Source organism: Rhinopithecus roxellana, chromosome 2 (genome assembly GCF_007565055.1).
Source record: "Rhinopithecus roxellana isolate Shanxi Qingling chromosome 2, ASM756505v1, whole genome shotgun sequence".
NCBI classification, from domain to species: Eukaryota; Metazoa; Chordata; class Mammalia; order Primates; family Cercopithecidae; genus Rhinopithecus; species Rhinopithecus roxellana.
In genome coordinates this window covers 59,176,673-59,203,182 of record NC_044550.1, presented here as the reverse complement: position 1 = coordinate 59,203,182, position 26,510 = coordinate 59,176,673, and the positions used below count along the sequence as shown (strand labels likewise).

Below are 26,510 nucleotides of genomic sequence, written 5' to 3'. Positions count from 1 at the left end.
TGTTTATAACCTACTAGTTTAACCAGTATGCTTCAGGGGCTTTCTAGTAGGCATGCCATGCCAGTTTTTTATTACTATATTTTCTTCGAATCACTTATTACATCAGAATATTTGTTTTCCCAGGTCTAAAGTGGTAGACTTATTTTACACACAACCTTGAGATTCCACCTACAAAGTTTTATGCATATTAATAAGGATTCAGAATATTATTTGAAAAATCTCTCTGAAACTCATTAATTTGGAAAACGTAATAATTTGGATAAGGTTTAGTTAAAATTCTAATTTTCCTTAAACTCTATTTTTAATTTAAAGTGAACTAAAAAGAAAAAACTGGGCTATGTGCAGTGGCTCATGCCGGTAAACTCAGCACTTTTGGAGGCTGAAATGGGAGAATTGTTGAGCCCAAGAGTTTGAGGCCAGCCTGGGCAACATAGTGAGACCTCCATCTTCAAAGAAATTTTTTTTTTTTTTTTTTTTTTAATTAGCTGAGCATGGTGGCACGGACCTATAGTCCCCACTACCTGGAAGGCTGAGGCAGGGGCATCACTTGAGCCCAGGAGTTCAAGGCTGCAGCGAGCTATGATCATGCTACCTACACTCCAGCTTCGGTGATGGAGCAAGGCCCCATCTCAAAACAAGAAGGAAAAAACTGCCAGGTGTGGAGGCTCCTGCCTACAATCCCAACACTTTGGGGAGTGGGCGGATCACTTGAGCTCAGGAGTTCAAGACCAGCCTGGGCAACATGATGAAACCTTGTCTCTACAAAAAATATTTAAAAATTAGCTAGACATGGTGGTACGTGCCTGTAGTCCCAGCTACTCAGGAGGCTGAGGTGGAAGGATGGCTTGAGCCTGGGAGTCTGAGGTTGTAGTGAGCGGAGATTGGTCTAAGGAACTCCAGCCTGGGTGACAGAACCAGACCCTGTCTCAAAAAAAGAAAAGAAAAAAACCCACACTCTAAAAAAGTACTACTAAAAAATAATCCAAATATCCAGGGACTAATTATATTAAAAGTGTATACAAGGCTTTCACTCTACTAAATAAATGCATAAAATGTAAAACTTAGAATAAAATGACTAATTTGACAAAATAGTTTAAATTGTCCCTAAACAGATTTACATGACTAAAAATTAGTCTTACCACATGAATGATTACAGAGCAACAAAAAAGCTGATAAGGACGACTGAGAAAACAGTAATACAAAAGACTAGTGATTTACTTTCTTAAGACTGACACCTATAATTACAGTCTACCTGATAAAAAATCCCCAAAGCAGGTGTGTGGACAAAAAAATGCCTCCAATCCATCTCAAAACACCGTTTTTTCTCTTCTCTCTTTACCAGTTTCCTATTGCATTTACTTCCCACCTACTCTCTTCTATTAGTCAATATTACAGGTGTTTAGGTATCTAGGAATATGTCTTTCCTTCACCAGTTTCCTCTTTTATCCCCAGTTCAAAAGTGGAAATAAAAAGAAAACAAGTAGTGCGCGTTTATGTGACAGGCCTTAAACTCAGCAAGAGACCACGTTACTTGATATCTATGTGTCCATAAATCCTATTCCACATGCCACAAATGTATTTCTGACTTCGACACAGACAATACCCATATGACATCTCTGAACGGAGTCTTGTTTTTGTGCTTTTCTTTGGGTTTTAGGCCCTTTTTCTTTTTTTTTTTGAGATGGAGTCTCGCTCTATCTCCCAGGCTGGAGTGCAGTGGCGTCATCTCAGCTCATTGCAACCTCCACCTCCCAGGTTGAAGCAGTTCTCCTGCCTCAGCCTCCCAAGTAGCTGGGACTACAGGCCCATGTCACCAGACCCAGCTAATTGTTTTGTTTTTAGTAGAGACGGGGTTTCACCGTGTTAGCCAAGATGGTCTCCATCTCCCGAACTCGTGATCCGCCCGCCTCGGCCTCCCAAAGTGCTGGGATTACAGGCGTGAGCCACCCCACCCGGCCGCTCATTTTTTAAATCTAAAAGTTTTTGTTTCCAACAAGGAGCAACGTAACTTTCATTACTTCACTTTTCATTACTTTCAAGTACTCACGATAACTTTATGTTTTTCCAAGTAAACAATCAGGAATAACCTCCCTCTCCTAACTATACGACCTGAAAGTGGTGAATTAATGAAACCCCTTCCCAGTTCCCTAAACATACTTTCAAATTAAAATAAGGCCTGAATTTACAACCCAGGTTAAATGGATTAAAAGATTAAGGACTAGAGAGCAAGGGCTTTCTCCATCTCACTCTCACATTTCAACCTCAAATTACCCCAGCCCTCTAATGACTAGAGTAGTCACTGTAAAGGCGCCTAATTACCCACAAATTACACCAACTGTAATCAATTTCAGGATCACAGATCAGATTTTCCCAAAGCATGAATCTGCTAATTAAGTTACATGAAAGTCAAACTTACACGCTATTTGGATGTGACATTTATCCACCTGAAAGTAGACCTATAAGTATTTCAATTCACAGTAACAGCAGCTATTCCCTATGGACAGCACTATTATACACCTGGGAAACTGCAGCTGAAACACATGGAAGCGGGAAGAGACTCATCTATGATTCAAGCATTTCCAAGAAATAACAAAAGGATTCTCCCGGCAAACCAAAAGAATGGCCCAAGACCTGCTTCAGCCTGGGAATCAACTCGTATTCATTTGCTAAGTTATACTGATAATGAAACAAGTTTAAGATACTCACATACAGAGACACACCACAGCACACACAGCCTGGCACCAGTTAGTCGCATTTTTCTGAATTCTGACGCAAGGAACAAGGTTTGATTTCATGGTTTTGCCTATTTGCTCATTATTAAATCTGCCCACTTATTTTCCACAAGAAAAAAAAAATTGGGCCAAGCACAGTGGCTCACACCTGTAATCCCAGCACTTTGGGAGGCAGAGGCGGGTGGCCCATGAGGTCAGGAGTTTGAGACCAGACTGACCAACATGGTGAAACCCCGTCTCTACCAAAAACACAAAAATTAGCCAGGCGTGGTGGCGCATGCTTGTAACCCCAGCTACTCAGGAGGCTGAGGCAGGAGAATCACTTGAACTGGGAGGCAGAGGCAGCCGTGAACTGAGATCGCGTCACTGCACTCCAGCCTGAGTGAGAGAGTGAGACTCTGTCTCAAAAAAAAAGAAAAAGAAAAAGAAAAAATACTTCTCCCCAGCGCTCACAATCTTGTGTAAATAAAGAATTTTCCTTGGACATGCTCCTACAGATACACAAAGAAATAATTCAGAAATAAAATCCATTCGACCAAAAGGCCAGGTTCAACGAGCTGGGAAGAAACTGCGTGGGTTTTGCGGCTGCGGCTGGAGCCCAGGTGTCCAAAGCTGCCGTAGACTGGTCCGTGCAGCTCTCACGAAGGAAGCTTCATAGTGGATCGCTTCACACATCACCAGCCCAATACCAAAAAGGCGTTTCTCAGGAGCCCTGGTGTTGGGGGAGGGCAAGGAAAACAGGTGAGGGACATTCACAAGAGCTCACAGATGAGTCTCGCTGGGGACTATGTGTTATGGGTTAAACTGTGTCTCCACCAAGCCCAAAATGATATGTCAAAGTCCTAACCCCAGTACCTCAGAAGGTGACCTGACTTGGAAATAGGGTTGGTGCAGATGCAATTAGTTCAGATGAGGCCGGACTGGAGTAGGGTGGGCCTCTCCTTCAATGTAACTCGTGTCCTTCTACCAGCCACATGAAAGCACGGAGACACCCGGGGAGAGCGCTGTGCGACAAGAGACTGGAGTGATGCAGCTGCAAGCCAAGAAACCCCACAGGCTGCCAGCGAGGCCGCAGAAGCTAGGAAGAGGCGAGGGTGGACTCCCCAAGGGTTTCAGAGGCAGCATGGCCCTGCCGGCTTGACCGAGGACTTCCACACTCCCGTCTGTGAGGAGAGAATACATTTCTGTTGTTCTAAAGCCACGCGGTTTGTGGCGCTTCATTAGGCAGCCCTGGGAAATTAATACACCACACTTGAACTTGAGTTGCTTCCTGTTGCCCTACTCCATCCAGCCCCCTCAGCTGGCAAATGCTCTCATTCCACAACAGAGCCGCAGGGAATCCCTGGGCTGCTGTGTGGCTGGGGAGGCCCCTCTCCCCTATAAGTGGCACAACAGACTCGGCTATCCCAGGCCCAGACCCTGGCCCTCGTCCCAATTTTATTCCTTCTCTCCAGGCTCCCGGGCCCCACCCTCACCAGCGCCCAGTCCCCAGGCCCCACCCTCACCAGCGCTCAGTCCCCACTCCTCCCACAGGCAGCCCTGGCCCTCCAGCTGCAGGACGGGGTGTGGAAGTCCCCTTGGGGTGGGCAGCGCCCGTGCTGCTTCCGCCCACCCCAGTTTCTCACAGAATTTTTAGAACACTTCTTTCAGTTTTGCCTTAAGTAATATCCTTCCTCACGCCCCAATAACCCCACTCTCACACTGGTGCACTCGTGCACACTCACTCTCTCTTACACACAACTCAGCCACAGGCCCACAGGTCTCCATCTCTCACACAAAACTCAGCCACAAACCCATAAGGGTCTCGGTCTCTGTCTCACACACACACGCACACAAAACTCAGTCACAGGCTCACCAGGGTCTCTCTCAACACGCACACATACACACACACCCCTCAGTCATAGGCTCACAAGGGTCTCTATGTCTCTCTCTTACATACACAAACACACACACACTCAGCCACAGGCCAAGTGTCTCTCTCTTTGTCCCTGTCTCCTCTCTCACACTCTCACACACACACACCCCTCAACCAGAGGCCCACCAGAGTCTCTGTCTCTGTCACACACACACACACACACACACACCTCAGCCACAGGCCCACAAGGGTCTCTCTCCTTGTCCCTGTCCCCTCTCTCTCACACTCACACACACCCCTCAGTTACAGGCCCACCAAGCTCACTCTCTCTCTCACACACACACGCACACCTGCACAGCTCCACAGGGGCCTGGGCCAAGAGGCAGATCTGAGTACACACACCACCCTGTGCTATGAGTGCCCACTCCCATCCAACAACTGAGACTTTCTGTTACTGGGCCAAGGTTTTCTGCCAAACTCACTTCCCTTATAATGAATGAATTCTCCCTGAGAAGGTTCCTCAGTCCTCCCTTGGAAGTTGACCTGCGATGGCCTAACCCACCTGTTTACCAGGCATGCTAGGACATATGAGACCCTGAGAGGTGGACACCAAAGCTCAGCCTGGAACCCCACCCCCATGTGCATCATTGCAGCAGAACTTTTTCAGACACACTAGATCCACCAGCTAACACTCCATACCCTATGAAGAGAATACATATGGATTCTAGGTTTGATAAAATCCTGGGCCAGTGGTGGTAACTCAGGCTGAAAAGCAACCATCTCCCAATTTCCCCTACTGTTTTACCTACAAGACCATTTCTACCTCTCATTATTTAATCCTCCACAAAAAGTATATTTTGTAATGTGGTCCCTGAGCTGCCTCACCCTGGGCCAATGGTTCTCAAACTTGAGCATGCATCAGAGCCACCTGGAGGGCTTGTTAAAACAGATCTCTGGGCTCCTCCCCTAGAGCTTCTGATTCACAGCAGGTCTGGGGTGGGGTCTGAGAACCGGCCAGTCTATCGAGTTCCCAAGCGATGCTGATTTAGGTCTCCGGACTAGGCTTCAAGAAACACTGCCCTAGACCGCTCATTTCTCGCTGAGCTCAGGTGACTCACTCAGCATAGCACACACTGCTGTCGGCCTTCCACCGCCCCTTCCCTTCCTCCCACTTAGGCAAAGCCGGGTTGTGCTCCCTATGACTAAACCCTGTGGGACAGAGCTGATCCCGTGGTTTCACCACTCCACAGGCGTGGGCGGGTGAGTGGTTCAAGGTGAGTGCAGACCCACCTGTAAGATGTGAAGGGGACGTCTGCTGGGGAGTACTTCTGAGAAAGTAGCCAGGGGGGTTATTTTAACCTGCCTTTGGATGTTCAGGTGGGAGGCTGTGAAGCACACAGACCTCCTGCAAACATGAAGGGAGATGCACAGCACACGGAGTCCAGCAGAACAGACAGGTCCGAAGAACCAGGCTCCCAGGTGCTGACACTAACCTGCTGAGTAAACCAACCCAGAGCCACCCTGCCTCCAGGCTTCTTGTTAAATGACATCATGCATTCTTTATTGTTTGAGCTGGTTGAGTCAGGGTTTTGTTACTTGCTGCTGAAAATAATCCCAAAGCAAAGCAAGCTGACAGGATAGCTCCTCTAAAGGCAACCTCTCAGCACACGTTTACAATGGCATGCGTTCCACAAAGTAATCCCAAAATTTCCGATTTAAATTTTCCATATTTCAAAAGCTATGTAGCTGAATATCTGTGGATAATCCACACTTAGAATTAGCATAAAACTAAAGAAGTCATCTAGCATATGGTAAAATATTACGGAAGGACCAGCCCTGGGTCTATCTTACACGAGTCATGCTCATTTTTTTCAGGGATTTGCTAGGAACCACATAATACTAGGGCCTAATAAAGTATTCAGTTGCTTCCATACGTTAATCTTGGACTTAGTCTCCTTTGACAGACAGCTGTAGATCTTACTAGGAAAGTGGTTTTCCACTCCCAAGTAGAGAAGTATGCACTAAAAGAGAGAGGACACCTAGGATCATGCACATGTTCTGTCACTTCATAGCTCTATAACCTTCAACAAATTGTTTTACCTTGATGAATCTGTCTCCTCATCCATAAAACGGGAATACTACCACATACCCACCTGGTTACGTAAGGAAGATACATGTGAAAGCCCTTTGTAAACCATAAGATTTACACAAGGGCAATTACTTAAATCCACTTTTTACGGATTAAGTGGATTAACACGATCTGATTTGAAGAAACAGGATTAATCACAATCCTAGAAGAATTACTCCACCAAAAATTCACACTACATACACCTGTCATAACTATCAATCGAACACTGGATTGTAATTCAAACAGAACCTCACCTATTGTAAATAATTTAGTGGCAGCAACATCCACAAGGTAGTTACAACCCTCAGAGTCAATGTTGTACAAGGCATGATATCAATATGAACTATTTACTATATACATTTTACAATGGTCCACTTGGCAGGCCACACACTATGACTATGCTTTTCCTGAAGGTATTCTCTGGGATCCACCTTTAAATGCACCAGTAGGTGTCTGCGCACTTCACATGGGCGCAAATCATCTTTCCTACAGAAAAAGCTCAGTTTTAATCCAACAGGCATGTGTTATTTGGAGCCATGTTTTCCAAATTAAATACTTGAATAAACTGGGTAAAAACAATAGGGACTGGAGAATGTTTCTCAAACCGGGATGTGTATATGTATGTTAGAGGAGGCAATGCAATGAATTAAATATGGTCACCTTCCTGAAACATACATTGTACTAGATGATTTTTGGAGAATAAAAAGGAATAAACAGTGAGTAGTATTTAAATTCTCAACAAATGTTGAAGTTTTTTTTTTTTTAATTTCTGAAGAATTTTCATGCTTATAGTAGACTTTAAAAACTACATCCCTACTACTTTTGGAGAAAACATTGAAAAAGACTACAATAAGCAAACAAGACTTTTTCTCATATCATTTATAAATTGGTTGCAAAGACAATGCTAAAAGAATGGTTCCAAAAACATATTAATTGGGCACCACACATCTGTGAAATACTGCCTAGACTACTACAGTAATTATTTGTAACATGACAACATTCTTTTGTTTAATTGATAGGGGGGAAATTACTATTTACTTCAGGGTCATATTTCATATGTGGAAGACTCGAACAACAAACTAATACTTTGATGACAATTCACTTAAAACAAGTAACAAGCTTCCAGGAGACCCCATTATCTTCAGATTGGTGTTCCTAGACAGAGAAGACTGCCTTGGGAAATTTCTCCTTTGAGCCTGAAAACTGCAAGCTCTGCTACCTTCTTAAGCAATAAGAAGCTTAATATCACAACATATCCAGAACACCCTCACAGAATTAATACTGCTGCCGATGTTGGAATCCATCCAAAAAGTACGTTCATTTCTCACTGACCCACCGTGGGGAGTGAAAGCAATCTGAAGCACAAAGCCCACTGCGTAAGAGAAGCCGAAATGTCAGCTTATACCTGACTCTTCTAGCTATAAGCCTTCCTAAGAAATGTAAGTTTGGTTCTCAACAGCAAAACATCCAAGTCTCTTCTCTTTCTCACACAGCAGTATCTGCGTTCTTGCCTAAAACAAGCTTCTCATAGCCTTTTATTATTTTCAGAGACAGGGTCTCTGTCACCCAGGCTGGAGTGCAGTGGCAAAATCACAACTCATGGTAACCTCAACCTCCCGGGCTCAACTGAGCCTCAGCCTGCCGAGTAGCTGGGCCTACAGGTGCACATCATCACACCCCACTTTTTTTTTGTTTTGTTTTGTTTTTGTAGAAACAGGGTCTCACTTTGTGACCCAGGCTGGTATCAAACTCCTGAGCTCAAGCCGATCCTCCCACCTCTGCCTCTCAAAGTGCTAGAGGTATGAGCCACCACACCCAGCCTCCTAAGTCTCTTCCTAGGTTGTTGGATTTGTCTAGCTCTTTCTTCAGAATGCACATCTTACTGAAATATTCCACGAAGTTATTTTGCTGTTAAATATTATGATGTATAGCAATAAGTAGTCAAGCCACTGCGTGGCATATGGAATGAAGCAAAGCTGATTCAGACTTCAGTGCTGAGTTAAACCACTTCTCCCAAAGGCAATCTCTAGTCTCAAAAGTAAGGAACACTGAGTTTCTGGAACTGCCTCACCACATTTACGTATAACATCCAGCTTCCCCAGACCTTAATTCTACTTTTTTGTTTCAGGAATGTTGACATTAATGAAGTGTTTTGCCTATTTTTATTCTAGACTAACCCTTCAAGATTTTTTTTTCAAAATTCTTAAAGAATTAAGTAATTCTTTAATATGGAATTATTAAAGGTTCAAATAACCTTTCAATATAAAAATAAAAATGAATACAAACCTAATCACCCTGGTGCTTGTAAAAACATATTATCTAGGAGGAACTAAAAGTGTTTTTAGGGACTGGACATGTAATGCCAACACTTTAGAAGGCTGAGACAAGAGCACTGCTTGAGTTAGAGACTACTGTGGGCAACATAGGAAGACCTCGTCTCTACAAAAACGAAATAAAAAAAATATTAGCCTGGCATGATGACATGCACCTGTCACCCCAGCTTCTGGGGAGGCTGAGGCGAGAGGACTGCTTAAGCCCATGAGGTCCAGGCTGCTGTTCACTATGACAGCACAACTGAACTCCAGCCTGGGCAACAGAGCAAAACCCTGTCTCAAAACATTAATAAAATAAGTTTTTAGGAACTAAAAATTTCAATGAAAACCAAAATTAGTATTCTGATCCTACTGTACTGTTTTTCTGATTTATTTCAACTGAAGGCTAAATAACTACATAAATAAGTGTCAAAAGCTTTGCTAAAAACTTCACATTTTTTTCACCTAAAAAAAGGTTTTTGTGGCTTGAATACAATTTTAATACATACCAACAACCCTGTTTAAAAATCTGTATCATATTAAGGAGAACACCTAAATTATGAGCTCTATAACAGTCAAAAAAAAATTTACATTGTTATAGTTGCACAGACCATGGTTGAATGCATTCATTCTACAAAGTTCCCAGGACCCACAGCACCCTGTAGAAGGTACCATAAGGCTATACATGGATAGAGTGAATAACCCATCCTCTCTAAAAACACACTAACTGGCCAGATGCAGTGGCTCACGCCTGTAATCCCAGCACTTTGGGAGGCCAAGGCAGGTGGATCACAAAGTAAGGAGATCAAGACCATCCTGGCTAACACAGTGAAACCCCGTCTCTACTAAAAATACAAAAAAAAAAAAAAAAAAAATTAGCCGGGCATGGTGGCGGGCGCCTGTACTCCCAGCTACTCAGGAGGCTGAGGCAGGAGAATGGCGTGAACCCGGGAGGCGGAGCTTGCAGTGAGCCGAGAGAGCGCCACTGCACTCCAGCCTGGGCAACAGAGCAAGACTCCATCTCAAAAAAAACAAAAAAACAAAAAAAAAAAAACACCAACTACAGTAACTCAGTATAAGAATACAGCCTCAGCTGGGCGCAGTGGCACACACCTGTAATCCCAGCACTTTGGGAGGCCGCGGCAGGCGGATCACGAGGTCAAGAGATCAAGACCATCCTGGCCAACATGGTGAAACCCTGTCTCTACTAAAAATACAAAAATTAGCTGGGTGTGGTGGCACGTGCCTGTAGTCCCAGCTACTAAGGCAGGAGAATCCCTTGAACCTGGAAGGCAGAGGTTGCAGTGAGCCAAGATCGTGCCACTGCACTCCAGCCTGGTGACAGAGCGAGATTCCATCTCAAAAAATAATAATAATACAGTCTCTGGGCCAGGCGAGGTGGCTCACACCTGTAATCCCAGCACTTTGTGAGGCTAAGGTGGGTGGATCACTTGAGCCCAGGAGTTCGAGACAAGACTGCCCAACAAAGTGAAACCCCAACTCTACAAAAAAAAACACAAAAATTAGCTAGCTGTGGTGGCAGGTGACCATGGTCCCAGCTACTTAACAGGCTGAGATGGGAAGATCCCTTAAGCCCAGGAGGCGGAGGTTGCAGTGAGCCGAGATCATGCCACTGCACTACAGCCTACGTGACAGAGTGAGACCCTGTCTCAAAAAATAAAAATAAAAGAATACAGCCTATAACACGAATACGAGTCCTGTTATTTCAATGGCAAATACAGTTTACAGGCTTGAACATGGAAGACGTGCAAAACTAACAAATAATCAATTTAAAAGGTTTAAATGTAAAAGTATGAGCTTGCATTCCTTCAGCAGCTCTTCACCCAGGTGTCAGCTCTTCACCCAGGTGTCAGGTACGAGGTTAGGTGCTAGGGAGACAGGTGCAGGAGACTCAGAAACTTGGGAACCCTTAGAAAGGTAATTTCCAAACAGAGGAGTAACGGCCTTGTGCTAAGATAAGTGCCAGGGTGCTATGGAAAGCAGGACGGAGGGAGATGGCTGGGGAAGAGAAGAGTAAAGTTTTGGCAAAAAAAAAAAAAAAGAGCCCAGGTGAATGACCAGAAAGTGAGACTGGAGGAAGAGGCTGAAGAGGCCTCAATCCCCAAAGGGCTTCTACATCACTGATGCCATGCTCAGGACCCTGCACTTCATCCCCAAGGTAGTGCAGTGCACAAAAGGCTGTTCTTCAAAGGGATGACAGGAAAGGATGTAGGACAGACGCGCATGAGGAGAACAGGATGCGGTGGCTACAGAATGGAGGTAGGAGACCACGTGAATGAGACTCAACCACACCTTGTGACAGCAGGCACAGGAATTGGGGACAGAGAGAGGCCCAGGAGCTCAGTTCAGGACACAGTAATTTTGCGGCACCTGCAAGCTAAAGGAGAACTCTGGGGAGAAGGTACGAACCACGTTCAACTTCCTTCTATACAGAGTATATAAAAAGCCAACAGAGCAACAAATATATACACTGCTATGTAGCCATAAAAAAATTTTTTTTAATTTTTTTTAAAACCAACGGCACAGGCCAGGTCACCTAGGGAGATGACAGGGTGGGAAAATAGGAAGGTCCCCAGTGGAACCCTGGTGAGATACTTCAGGTTAAAAAGTGTGAGATCCTATCAACAGGAAAGGAACTTCCATGTCTTTTTTCTTTTTTTTTTTTAGGCGGAGTCTTGTTCTGTCGCCCAGGCTGGAGTGCAGTGGCGCAATCTCAGCTCACTGCAACCTCCACCTCCTGAGTTCAAGCGCTTCTCCTGCCTCAGCCTCCCGAGTAGCTGGGACTACAGGCTCATGCCGCCACGCCCGGCTTATTTTTGTATTTTTAGTAGAGACGGGGTTTCACTATTTTGGCCAGGCTGGTTTCCTGATGTCAGGTGATCCGCCCGCCTTGGCCTCCCACAGTCCTGGGATTACAGGCATAAGCCACCTCACCCAGCCAGGAACTTCCATTTCTGAATAACAAAGAAAAGTGAGAAGTAGTTCCATTCCCTGTGGGGGTCTGAGATCCTTCACTGCCAAAAGCAAGTGTCCCTAAAGATTAAGTCGTTCTTGTCTGCAATTATATCTTCCGGTATGTTGCTGACAGCACAATGAGATTCTCTTTATGTTCTGGCTCCCAAGATCCACCTTTTACTGGTGTTAAACTATTTCAGAAGAACACATTTTGCTGCTGTTACTACTAATCAGATAAAAGTACATTTTAAAAACAAAAAGCCACAAAAAAAAAAAAACTTTCGTAGACATTGTACCTAGACAGTATTTATGATTTTTATAACCATTTTTAAAACCTGAAGTAATATACTATTCATACATTGTCAATGCTTAAACTTTTGCTATTCAAATGTAACTCAAAAAAAGGCTTACCAGACAGAGATATATACAGAGAGCCAGACATGCTTCCCAGAGCATTCAATTCTAGTAAGAGCTGAAGTCAGTTCCCCTTTGCTCTCATCGCTGAATTCCCAAAAACGATCTTTCTTTCTCAGCAAAGGAACAGATTACTGTTGATATTTGAGAATACCCAGGGAAAAATGGGGATAAAGAGGAAAGAGGGAAGAACGTTTTTCAAATATTGCTTTTCTGGCTTTCGACCAAATACAATTACATAGCATCCACAGAAGATGAAGGCAGGAAAACATAAACAAAATCTTCAATGAGGCCAATTACCCTGAAAGCTTTCCCAGACTTTGAGGTAACAGGCAAGCTGCTTTAGGAAGCCTCCTGCCCAGAATTCACACTGGTCCCATTCCAGCCCCACCTTGGGCAGACTTGCCAGTAAAACAGAGACCTCCTCACTCTTTCGATTCTATCTGTCCAGTCATAGGCATCAGTGCTTCCTTTACATTTGGGGAACATGCTAAGACTGTCTCACAGTCAAATTTATTTCTCAAGTCCCAAGTTAGTAGTGACTCCTCTGTATGGGTTCTTAAGAGACAATGCATTCATTCTGTGGAATTGACAAATGGTGCTTCTATTGACTTTAAGTCCACCTGACCATCACTAAGCTGGTATCATGGGGTAGTTATTAAAATTAAAACCACAACAAAGTTTGAAAAATGTGTAAACAAATGTTAATAACTTCATAAATGAGATTAAGGATAAATGACATTAAAACAGCAGGGCAAACCTAATGGATTATAACCCAAAGTATAAATATCCATGAGCTCACAAGATATAAATAAATGAGAACTGACAAATCTCCCATACAGAATTTCACATAATTTGTGTCGGTGAAGCTCAACTTCACTTAATGACTTGTCTCCAAAAAGGACATTAGGGAAAAACTAGTGAAATGTGAATAAAGTGTGAAGTTTAGCTCATAGTAAGATACTAATGTTGGTTTCTCAGTGACAAATGTACCACAGTAATACAAGATATTAACATTAGAGTTAAATGGGTGAGGGGTATACAGGATATCTCTGTACTATCTTTGTAATTTTTCTATAAACTTAAATCTACTCTGAAGCAAAAGTTTTCAAAGTAGCAAGAAATTAGATGGGTTTTGGGGAAGTTACAAAATTAAGAAGGTAGAAGGTAAATGAATAGTAAGTACATAGCTGACTAATTTACCAATCACAGAACATTACACTTACAGAGCTAATTCTTGGAGACAGCTCCAGAATCTGCATTTTCAAAAAATTGACACAAAGGTTTTTAAAAGCAGCATCCCACCCACATCATCATCATTTCTATACACATGAGGAACAGACCTCAACCCAAAAAAGCCAAAAGAAACAAAGAGGCTTGCAAGTTTTTAAAAAGTAGAAGTAAAAGAGCAAAATACTGGAATATTTAATATCAGGAAGATAAAACATCTAAATCAAGGTTGATCAGACTGTGAACTATGATGTATTGAGTTTTAAAATGAATCCAGGCAGGGATAGGAGATTGGAGGCTGATGGCTAAAGGGTAAGGCACTTCTTTTGAGAAGACAAAATGTTCTTCTAAAATTGATTGTAGTAATGGTTATACAACTCTGAATATGCTGCAAACCCACTGTGCACTTTAAATGGGTGAATTATATGCTATGTGAACAACATCTCAATCAAGCTGTTACCAAAAAACAAATAAAGCCAGTAGGTGATAAAACAAAATGCAATAGAAAATAGAATACATTGCAGGCAACAAGAGTATTATTTTCTGAAACTTTAATTCATTTTTATAAATAAATAAGTACATAGATTATACACATGCATATATTCATACATCCATATATATGCTTGCAAGTACACAGGCATGATGTACAATTTATTTTTTTATATGTCATCGTCAAAAAGGACACTATTCTCCCTCATTCCCACATCTTTCATTCTGATAATCTGATGCTGTGTGAAAAGACCCATAAGGATAAAATCTACGAATACCCTAAAGTTTGATTTTTGAAAAAACTGGCAAAAAGGAAGAAACTAGTTCTAAACAATAAGAATGGAGAGAACTGCATCTACAAAAGAAAACAAATACAAAGGCACTTGCAACACAGCTCTCTATGGGCTGCGCACACCCACACCTGAGTCTGCAGCCCTGGCCTCCAAGCTCCAGAGAGATATCAGCTCTCTGCCCACCATCTCCCTGTAGATGTGTCATATCCAGTCTGAGATTCCCAGGAGGCGGCCCAACACAGTTTCTAATTCCTTCCCCCACTAAATCCTTTCCCGGCACAGTCATCACCATCTCTCCAGACATTTAAGCCAAAATCTAGATGCTCTCTCTCCGTGATTTCTCTTTCCCTCACACTCCACAACAACTTCAACAAGTAAAGGATCTGTCCCACCTCAAGAATACATTCAAAATGTTCCATTTCCCTCCATCCACTACCAACTCCCTACCCTGATATCAACATCCTCAACTTTTCTTGCTCCCATACACCCAAAAAGAATGTTTAAGTTGTGTCGCATTTACAATTGTGAGCGTTTACCAGCTGTAAAAATGTAATCTCTGCTACACTGTACGTACTGGTATTTTTAATAAAACTTACAATCCCTTTTAAAAATATATTCAATGGAATCTAAATACCACTGAAATGATATCTACCATTATCCATTTTTTAAAATACAAATATAAACTTCATGGCTGGATATTTTATATTGTTCCTTTTCCTCCATGAAATCATTTCTATTTCACGTCACCCAAGGAATTTTAACTGAATGTGAATTTATGTTCAAAGCCTTCTGCTGTAAGACTATAAATATAAATTGAAATTTCAGGTTTTTAAAAAATTTTTCCTATGACCATAAGGTCTAAATATTAATTTTTTTTCTTCTGAATTAAGTTATCAATACAGGCCAGGTGTGGTGGCTCACGCCTGTAATACCAGCACTCTGAGAGGCTGACACCAGTGTATAACCTGAGGTTAGGAGTTCAAGACCAGCCTGGCCAACATGGTGAAACCTCATCTCTACTAAAAATACAAAAATTAGCCAGGCATGATGGTATGCATCTGCAATCCCAGCTACTCAGGAAGCTGAGGCAGGAGAATCACTTGAACCCAGGAGGGGGAGGTTGAAGTGAGCTGAGATCATACCACTGCACTCCAGCCTGGGTGACAGAGTGAGACTCTGTTTCAAAAAAAAAAAAAAGTTATCAATACAATTTGTATTAGTACAGTCGGATCCCTGAGGGATTGGTTCCAGGACGTCTGAAGAACGTCAAATTCTGAAGATGCTCCAGTCCCTGATATAAAATGGTATACAGTATTTGCACATAATCTATGCACATCCTCCTCTAGACTTTAAGTCACCTCTAGATTACTAGTAATACCTATTCTCTTCAAAACGGAATTCACAGGGCCAGGTATACCTAATACAATGTGAATACTATGTAAATAGTTTTTATACTGTATTAAGGAATAATGACAAGGAAAAGTCTGTACATATTCAGTACAGATACATTTTTTTTTCCTGAGTATTTTCCATCCAGTTTGTTGAATCCACGAATGCAGAAGTCACAGATACAGAGGGCCGAATGCATACAATTGATCAAACCAACAAGTTCTACAAATTTTGATAGGTAATTAAACATAGAAAGTAAAATCTTATTGAAAATGCATCCTTTAATGAGATGAACAGAGCTGTTTTCCCCCCAGCTGCTTCATGTGAACATTACTTACTACTAGAATGAGACAGGATTTTTATCAACTTAATCCTTTTTTTAATCTCTTTTTTTAATGTAAGTACTGAAAAAGCTTGTTGACGTAAACAGACGTGTATGGAAATAGCTTTATTACAGCACTGTCCCCACATTCTCTAAACTACCTCAGTGTCTCATCTAAAAATCACATAGTAAGCCATTATTAAAAGTAACCTGAATGATCTATCAGTTGTCAAATTCACTGGGTCCTCCTTCAGTTTTACTAAAAGAATGATCTGAAAACCACCAAAGTTACTAAAGAATTTGTCATCTAATCAGAGTGGATCACTTTTTCCTAACAAACACCAATATTTCAAATTGTCTCTTTGCCCAAGATGAAGCCAACAGCAGGATTGGGGCTGGGTGAAAGATACAGCTTTCTTTTGTAAAGTGGAGAAATGAGATTGTGAAAGCAGAGGTGGGAAATGGTAACTTACAACTCAGACAGATTAGCTTTAGGAGGTACATAGACCCTGGGGATCTGGAAGCCTATTCCTTGCAAGTTATCCTCCTACTTACACACCACTTAGACTGCCCCATCGTATTCTCTTAAAAATGGAATTCACAGGGCCCAGTGCAGTAGCTCATGCCTCTAATCCCAGCACTATGGGAGGCCAAGGCGGGCAGATCACTTGAGGTCAGGAGTTTGAGACCAGCCTGGCCAGCATGGAGAAACCCTGTCTCTACTAAAAATACAAAAATTAGCCAGGCATGGTGGCACGTGCCTGTAATCCCAGCTACTTGGGAGGCTGAGGTAGGAGAATTGCTTGAACCCAGGAGGCAGAGGTTGCAGTGAACTGAGATTATACCACTGTATTCCAGCCTGAGGGACAGAGTGAGACTGTCTCAAAAAAAAAAAAAAAAAAAAAAAAAAAGCAATTCATGTTTTTTGATTTGCTAGTCCCCTGCTTAAAATTCTTTAACAATTCATACCACACTTAAAAATAAAACCCAAATTCCTTACTGTGACTTCTAAAGGCCTACACACCTTATCTCACCATCCTACAAACCACACTGGACTTCTCCAAGTTCCTGGATCGCTGGCAGGGATTCCAGCCTCAGGGCCTTTGCACTTTCATTCCCTCTGACCAAAGTACTGTTCCCACTGCTGTGTGGCTGCTCCTGTTTCCTCTAGACTTCAGCTGGAATGTCACCTCCTAAAAGGAGCCTCACCTGACCACCCCATCCACCTCATTATTCTCTACCACAGGAAACTAATTATTGATAGCTCTTGTCATAAGCATAATCATTTTACCTACAGTAAAGTCCTACTTGCCCACTACACGAAACAGAGGTCTTGTTTGTGTTTCATGTTCACCACCCAGCATGGTGCCTGGCACTCAATAGATGTTTATAAACCAGAGGGAGGGCACAAGCACATCATGGAAATAGTGAAATTGGTGAGTGGCGAAGGAGGGGCTACTTCTACAGCTTTCTAAACAACCTTATTTTAAAACAAATTCATATTAATTTATTAGAGGGTATAGGTAAGACAAATGCCAAAGAGAAAGGTGTATTACAGGTAATACTAAACACATAAACACAGACATAAACTGAGACTTCAGAGAGCACCCAAAGTAGGCAGGGACACTCAGCATGCAGGTTTCCACCCCCATTTTTTCCTTACCTCTGTTCTTGAGAAGGCTCCTCCAGACCCTCTTCAGAATCACCCTGTTGAAAAAGAACATGTGTTAACCGTTGCTTCTTCCTTTCTTTCTTTTTTTTTTTTTTTTTGAGACAGAGTCTCTCTCTGTCGCCCAGGCTGGAATACAATGGCGAGGTCTCGGCTCACTGCAACCTCCGCTTCCCGGGTTCAAGCAAGTCTCCTGCCTCAGCCTCCGGAGTGGCTGGGACTATAGGCACACGCCACCACACCTGCCTAATTTTTGTATTTTTAGTAGAGACAGGGTTTCACTATGTTGGCCAGGCTGGTCTCGAACTCCTGACTTTGTGATCCACTTGCCTCAGCCTCCTGAAGTGCTGGGATTACAGGCATGAGCCACAGCGCCCGGCCACCCCTGGGCAAATCTTATAGTCATCTTGCACTGCTCTCCTCCCTTCACCTCCTACCAGAAAGACCTACCCACTCACAGGAAACCCAGTTCCTACCTGTCATTTCTTCCAACACAACAGCCCACACCATCAGTAGCCCAGCTGCATTAGAAAGACAAATGCAGCTTTCTCCTCTGCCTGCAGACTGCTGCCTGCAACCATCCTGTGCACCATCGCACTCTGTGCAGCACAGACCAGTCTCCTCGTATCACTCACTGTTTATCACCCTTATCACACAGCAAGGACCCAGCACTCTATGTCATCACGTCAGTCCCTGCTCAAGAACCTACGATGGCTCCCTCCAGCTGGTCAGATGCACACCAAGCTCTTCAACAGCATGCAGCACTGTCCCACACAAGCCCTGACACACCCAGCCCTACCCCTACAACCACACTGCAGCAGGCACCCTGGGCTCCAATTTAAAATGTCTGAGGGAAAAGGATGAACTTCACTGTCTACCAGGCGAGGCTCTGGGCTAGGCCCTAGGCCCTCCCTTGTCCCTAAGCCTTAGCTGACCTCTCCAAAGTGGGGTGCCTCTTCTCTCAGTTCCTATATTTCAGCACTTGACTGTGGTCCCAGGGTATTACCAGTCTGATCTTGCCAACCACAAAGGGCAGGGTCAAAAGCATGTAATTCCCCCACTGCCTCTTGGGAAGTGCCTCAGGGCCTTTGCACTGGCTGTTCTCTCTCACCACTTTCAAAGATTGGCTCAAATACTGCCCTTTCAGAGTGGTACACTTTGACCTCTTAAAACCGCAACTCACATCACCACCCCACATTGCCACCACATAACATGTATGACCTTCGAACTGACTAAATTACTTAAAATTTATTCTCTGTCTTGTTTACTGTCTATCTCTATGCTTCCATTTAGACTGCAAGCATCACAAGGGCAGGTGTTTTTTCTTTTTTGTCTACTGTAACATCCCTGACACGCACTGCTTGGCCTGCAGTACGTGCTCAACAAACATCTGCAGAGCTGAGTACGAGCCAGCTGTTTCTTAACTGCATGTGGATATGACTATTATGGGAACTTCACTTAGCAACTTTTTCTGAATCAAAATAGAATGTGACATGCTTTCCCTCAGACACAGAAACTTTACCACCATAATAGTGTTTTTCTGGTCAAACGGTACTGAAACTCACACAACATACGTAATGGCTAAAACCTTGAGCTCTGTAGTTAAACACTTACTGGTTTAACATCCCAGCATTGTTCCTTTCTTATTACCTTGAGCCAAGTAATTTCACTGCTCTGTGCCTCAATTTCCTCATCTGTAAACTTCATAGTCTTTAGTGTGTTCATGAGTTAATACTCATAAAGAATTTAAATGATGCCAGCAGTGCCCAACCCATGTTATTATTTTTTCATGTTGATAGAAGTTGATTAAACCAAAAATAAATCTCTATGACAAAAAGATTACCAAATACTGGTCAATGAGTCACTGGAGCAAGATGCTGTTACAGAACACAGTACCTGGGATAACAAAAACTCAGAATCTCAATGTATCATTTCCTGTTTCACTTTCTACCAATTTCCATTATCTACACCCTCTGACTTAAGATGCAGGAAAATCAACTTGATAATTTTAAAGGCAGATTCTTTCTTATTCATCAGTGTATCTCTGGGGACCTAATGGGCCCGCCCCAAAGGTCCATCTTTGCTAAATGAACAAATAAGGGCAGTGGAGCACTGAGCCTGCCCAGCACTGCCCAGCACCAACATGATTCTGTATTAGGTAACGGCTGCTCCTACTCAGACCTGTCCCTGGTTCCCAAACCTGCTAACCATGGAGCACCAGGAGTGAGGTTTCTCTTCTCAAAGAAGTCTCAATGGATTGAAAGAACAGATTCTAGACTGCTCTTCTTGCAGCTAGAGCTGATTTTTTAAAATGTGATTGTCAAACAATACTATGAAATCAACATTTAAGGCATTTCACCTGTTACCAGCAGACTTAGCCAACCTCATAAATAGGGGAACTAGGCAAGACACTGACAACTGCCTCTCCTCCACCAGGATGACTTCATGGGCAGTACTAAATGTCTACTGTATGCAGGACACTGTGGCCGCAGCAGGGCACCAACCCTTAGCAGCCCAGACCCTCAAAGGAGAACTCAGTTAAGGCAACAAGGCATGCACAAGATAAAGGAGAAAAACAAAGACATGGGCCGGGCGCGGTGACTCACGCCTGTAATCCCAGCCCTCTGGGAGGCTGAGGCAGGCAGATCACAAGGTCAGGAGTTCAAGATCAGCCTGACCAACATGGTGAAACCCAGTCTCTACGAAAAATACAAAAATTAGCCGGGCGTGGTGGTGCACACCTGTAATCCCAGCTACTCAGGAGGCTCAGACAGGAGAATCACTAGAACCCAGGAGGCGGAGGTTGCAGTGAGCCGAGATTGTGCCATTGCACTGCAGCCTGGGCGACAAGAGCAACACTCGGTCTCAAAAGAAAAAAGAAAACAAACAAACAAAAAAACAAAGACACTACAGAAAACTCAAAGAGGGAGAAACGATGACAATGCCACTGCAGGACAGGAGTCTGGAAGGACAGGCCCTGAATGAACAACGGGGGTGTTGCATTCATTAATTCAACAGATACGTGTTGGACATGCTTGGCCAAGGGTCGGGCTGGAGTGGGCGTCCCAGAGGACTGACACAGAAGGCCCTGCAGGGCAGAGCAGGTCAGGTGGACATCACCCATGCGTGGGTCACAAGGAATCACAGTTTCTGACTTTGAAGGCAAAGTAAAAAGGTACACGAAGCCGTATCCTGCATACACCCAATTACTTCTTGAAAATAAGCTAATGAAACACCTGTTTGGTTTCCACACCATCACCACTTCACATTCAGTGTGCTGAAGTATAGTCAGGGCAGAGGAAAATTTCTGTAAATGTAAGAATAAAATCACATATATTTTTCCTCCTTCCTCTCATGATCACCATGGATATACAGTTTGTATGTTCCTACACCAAATGATTGTATAACATGAGAGTATATAACAAAAAGATAAGATTAATACAACTTTACAATCACAGAGCACACAATAGGGCTGAGTTATCAATACTATTCAGACCTTTCAAAACAAGAAAGCTGTTCATGCCCTCCAATGACCAAGTCTACCAGTCAGCTCAGGGACCACTAAAATAACAGGTAACCTACACGTAGGTGCTCACTAAGTTCCAGGCACTTAATCTTCTCAAAGTCTTCTGAAACCAGTACCATCATTCCTCAGACTTTGCAGATAAGAAAACAGGATAAACAGGTGAATTTATGGAGCTAAAAAGGGATAGGGCTGAGATTCAAACCCAGGAGACCTAGCCAGAGGTTCTGACAGTTTACAACAGTTTAGTTGTCGTATTTGGTTTTACTAATGATAAGTTAGTAAGTTCTTGATCACTTAGAGACCCGTCATTTAAAAAAAAAAAACAACAAAAGACCTAATCAACAGGAGACATGTCCAAAATAAATAACTATACGAACAGTGTTGGCAAATATGTTAGTGTGTTTTCTTTGTTTGTTTGTTTTTTGAGACGGAGTTTCACTCTTGTTGTCCAGGCTGGAGTGTAATGGCATTCACTGTAACCTCCGCCTCCCAGGTTCAAGGGATTCTCCTGCCTCAGCCTCCTGAGTAGCTGGGATTACAGGCATGCACCACCATGCCCAGCTAATTTTGCATTTTTAGTAGAGACGGGGTTTCTCCATGTTGGTCAGGCTGGTCTCAAACTCCTGACCTCAGGTGATCCACCCCTCTCAGCCTTCCAAAGTGCTGAGATTACAGGCATGAGCTACCAGATGGCCAGTATTTTATTTAATGCCACATCCTCTAAAGTTCGTATCACATCTACTACTGACAAATCTTAGCCTCTGAAGCCATCTTTCAGTCTTCCTGCATGAAAGAAACCCAATGTACTGGTTAATTAAGCAGAAAACCCTCAAATTTAAATAACACCTATAAATATTCTTTTCAACAGACTCCATTTGACACATATGAGGGAATTTTTGCTGAAAAAATTTAAAATACTTTGAAAATAATTCATTTAAAATAACTTTCTTCAAAACTCTCTGCAGCTTATGAGATACATATATATATATACACACACACGTGTGTGTGTGTGTGTGTGTATCTCCCTTACCCTTGGCCCAGGTATAAGCAGGGCAAGATAGCTTCTAAAAGGTATACATAGAGACAGGGATGAAGTATTTAGAAAATTATTTTGAATACCAGTTTCACTTTCATTATAGCTTTGATTAAAACAGCTTAGCTATAAATCCCTCTATAGTGAATATCCCAGTTTCTGAATTCTGACATCTATTATCAAAACAAATTGTATTATACATATAAACAAACCAGAAATTAAGAACTGTATAAAATAGGTCAGGCATGGTGGCTCACGCCTGTAATCCCAGCACTTTGGGAGGTCGAGGCAGGCGGATCACGAGGTCAGGAGATCAAGATCATCCTGGCTAACACGGTGAAACCCTACCTCTATAAAAATAAAAAAATTAGCCAGGCGTGGTGGTGGGCACCCGTAGTCCCAGCTACTCAGGAGGCTGAGGCAGGAGAATGGCATGAACCAGGGAGGCAGAGCTTTCAGTGAGCTGACATCACGCCACTGCACTCCAGCCTAGGCAACAAAGGGAGTTTCCGTCTCAAAAACAAAAAAGGAATTGTATAAAATAACTTTTGAGCCTATAAATAATCATATCATAAGTCTTGACATTTCCATCTCTGAGCCAACCTACTAAATCTTCAACTAACGCTCTAACAAATGAGAGTCTGTAATACTAGACTCAATCATCTATAATTTACTTTCCTTTTAGTCTGGGTTGGCTTCCAGCACTAGGAAGTAAGAGGCAGAAACTACAATTGAGCAAAAATGCGAATACATATACATAGATATACACCAGTGCTTCTCAACCAGGGCAATTTTGCTCCCCAGGGACATCTAGCAATATCTGGAAACATTTTTAGTTGTCAAAATCAAGAGGGGGTGGGGGCGAGGGGGAAGCAGCAGTGAGTGCCACTGGCATCTAGTGGGCAGAAGCAAGGGATGCTAACTGCTCAGCATCTCACAGCGCACAGGACAGCCCCCACAACAAAGAACTCTCTAGCCCAAAATGTTACCAGTGCCACTGTTGAACAACTCTGATATACACAAACATAATTAGTTTTTAAATAAATACATCCAGTTAAATGTGGTTCTTGCAGTGGGAATACGATGGATTTCTACTGTTATTTTTATCTTTCTGTATCTTCCAAACCTTCAAAAACACATATGTATATTATTTAAAATCGGGGGAAAAATCCATTTGAGAATAAATTTTTAGGAGAAGGAGAAACTATCTGCTCCTCATCCTGATGGGGCCTTTTCTCAAAAGACCTGTCTCATTCAGGCTGCTGGTCTTCAAGGAAGATTCAGGAAAATTCTCCTCTAAAATGACCTCTCTGCCTTGAAGAGCCATGATCAAAATGAATATTCCAAACACCTCAAAACCAGCACTCTGAATGTTTCACATAGGAGGTCTCAAGAAAACTGAAATGTAAAACTGGACAGCCTCTCCAGTAAAGTTATAGCTAGACATCCTGTTTCTCTAAACAGCCGCAAGACACAACACAGAATTAAGTGCCACCAACGTGGGAAGTAATGAACATCTTAAAAAGTACTGCACACAAGCTGAATATTCCCTTATAATTCAAGCCACCACTCCCACCCAAAAAATGTATTTTGGATCACTACTGTTACTGGTGAAGGGCAGTCAACAATATTATATTTAAATGTGCACACTTCACAGTCAATGGGAATTTCTTGTAAAAGTTAAAAGACAAAAGCTTTGCAGTACTGTATCTGTTGCAGCAATAAATCCTCTATGATGCTACAGATTCCCAATAAAATGTAATTATTTTTCTACATGCAATCATCATATCATCATACAGAGAAAAAAACCTGAAATTCAAGTTCTTAAGCGGGTGTATTTTAACGGGAATTAAGGGCACTTGGAGAAAATCCAAGATGACAATCCTTTAAAGTCACATCTTCATCCCAAAGCTACTTAACGCTAATGGCAAATACCACTCTAACATTCATGAAATCAATACTCCTGTTGTCCTCAACCTCTTAGCCACTTGCCATCCACACAGCACCAGCTCACTTAGGGAACAGTGTGCACCCAGGACACCCACGGCCGAGCAGACCAATGGCCGCGTTCCTGCTGAGGTGGCCTGGGTTCCCACCTTCTGAACTTGGGGCCGGCCTGACTCACGCCCTGTCACATGGCGTGGGAGGAGCTGGGAAGGCCACCGTTGCCAGGTGTTCAGGCTCGGCCCCTAACGTTTATTTGCCTTGCAAAGTGGCCCGAGCGCCTGTGCCTCTTGGACAGGGGTTGGGGAGGACCGGCGGCCTCCCCGCCTCTCCTCCCTCGCACACCCACAGCCGCCCTGTCACCTGGTCGTCCTCACCTGAGTAGGCACCAGGAGTTCCCCTTCTTCTGCCTGCCACAGCTCCACCACGTTCGGCAAGGGCTCAATAGCTGCAGGAATACCACAAAATACACCACGTTTTTAATGCACGCTAAAGAAACGCTTCCTGTTTCCCCTACCGTCCCTCCGTGCCACCCGCCTCACCAAAACACGTCTCTTTTTCCTCCTAGGAACAGAGGCCATCTGAGGGGCGAGCCAAGGATAAAAACACAATGGGCGGGGTGTGAGCCAGTGGCCCCTCGGACGCGAAGGCGACGCGTGCAGGCTCGGGGTGCTCGTGCTGGAGGGGTACGAAGTGGGATTGAAGACACCCCACGGGGCACTCCGGGCTCCGCAGCCCGAGCATCTGGAGTATGGACCCTGGGCGGCCAGGCTCGGGGAAACAAAGCTGCAGGAAGCCGGGCCGCAGCGGGGCACCCGCGCGCGCCACACAAAGCGGGGGCTGCGCCCCGGGCGCAGGGGCCCGCGCACAAAGGCTCCAGGGCGCGAGCGGCTAGCGGTCCCCAAGCCCAGCGATTGCCCCGCTCTCCAGCTGTACGGGGCAGAGGGGCGCGGGAGGGGACGCTGTGGTCAGAAAATGTTATCAGCGGAGAATTGCAACAGCTTTCCTTCCTTCTCCTACCCCTTTCCCTTTCCTCCCCTCGCCCTCTTATAGATTTCAGCAGTTCCCTAAAAGAAAGAGCGGGGGCGGGGTGGAGAGGCACAGCGAGCCCAGCGGCGCAAGGCTGACCTTGTCCCTGAGCCCCTCCCGGACGACAGCAGGGCAGCAGGACCTGGAAGACGCCCAGCAGGAGGTTCACGGCCGCGGCGGTGCGGCAGTAGCAGCCGGGCTGCGGGCGTCGGAGCCCCGCCATGCTGGTGCTCGCGCTCCTCTCTGGTGCTCGCCGCACTCGCCACTAGCTCGCTGGCGCCCCAGCTGCCTCGCCCCGGGCCCGCCCCCGTGCCGCCCCGCCCCGCCCCGTGCCGTCCCCGCCGCCGCCGCAGCTGCTGCAGCTCCAGCCGCGGGCGCGCCGCTTGGTCTGAGCGCGTGTGCGCCGCAGATAGGGAGGGACGGAACGCGGCGGGGTGCAGGGGAAAGTGGACAATGCGAACGCGGCGGCCGCGGGCGCCCTGCCCCGCCCCGACGCGGAGCACATGGCCGCGGGCCCGCCCCGCAGCGCGCATTCTGCGGGGCCCTGGTGCTTTCCTCGGCTCGGACGGTGTCGCTTAAAGCTGTCCGCGGGAACTAGCGGCCCACTTTTGCCAAGTGCATTTTCATGAACTTTTGGGTGGTTGCCGCTTTGTTGAGGCGCTCGAACCACGGTCGAGAGATTACCCCCGTGGGAAGAGGTGGCGGTGGAGGTGGGAACGAGGAGTCATCAAGCGAGAGGCCTTGGACACAGGATATTAGTGGAAATAATGCAGTGGTTGTCAGGAAACGCGAGTGCAGCCACATGGCCACTGCCAGTTATGCAGCGAGGATATCCGGTGGCTGCAAAGTCTGTAATTTAGAATAAAAAGAGCTCTCCCAAAACCCGAGAGGCTGACCTCAGCGCCGCGTGGCGGTAGTGCGCCCGGCACCCTCTGTGGACACTGTCCAGGTCCTGACAGGTGGGGAAGACTCTTCCTAGGGGATTTATAGCTTCGAAGACCCTGCAAATATTCCCTTTTGAAATCATATTGCAAAATTCAGCCAGCCTCTCCTGAAATATGGTTGGGGTCGAGGATGTGGCCAGTTGCCTGTTTCTAACATTAGTAGGATAATGGAAGTAATATGTGGAAATGTATTTCCTAGTTCCAGGTTTCGATGCCTATAACTAA

General features: G+C 44.4%; 1 protein-coding gene across 5 annotated transcripts in view; it reads right to left on the bottom strand.

Annotated features, from left to right (window-relative positions):
* Positions 1-25,651, bottom strand: part of TMEM131L (transmembrane 131 like) — a 170,370-nt gene extending 144,719 nt beyond the window's left edge. For 4 of the 5 annotated variants that reach the window (XM_030916541.1, XM_030916547.1, XM_030916550.1 and 1 more), the window contains exons 1-3: positions 25,441-25,651; positions 24,690-24,760; positions 17,804-17,847 (exon numbers count right to left, since the gene is read on the bottom strand). In XM_030916541.1, coding sequence (XP_030772401.1) covers positions 17,804-17,847; positions 24,690-24,760; positions 25,441-25,564 — 239 coding nt within the window. In that variant the 5' untranslated portion in view covers positions 25,565-25,651. Of the gene's footprint in view, positions 1-17,803; positions 17,848-24,689; positions 24,761-24,854; positions 25,130-25,440 lie in introns of those variants that run through there. The other variant, XM_030916564.1, reaches the window with a different exon arrangement.
* Between the last annotated feature and the right edge of the window lie 859 nt (positions 25,652-26,510).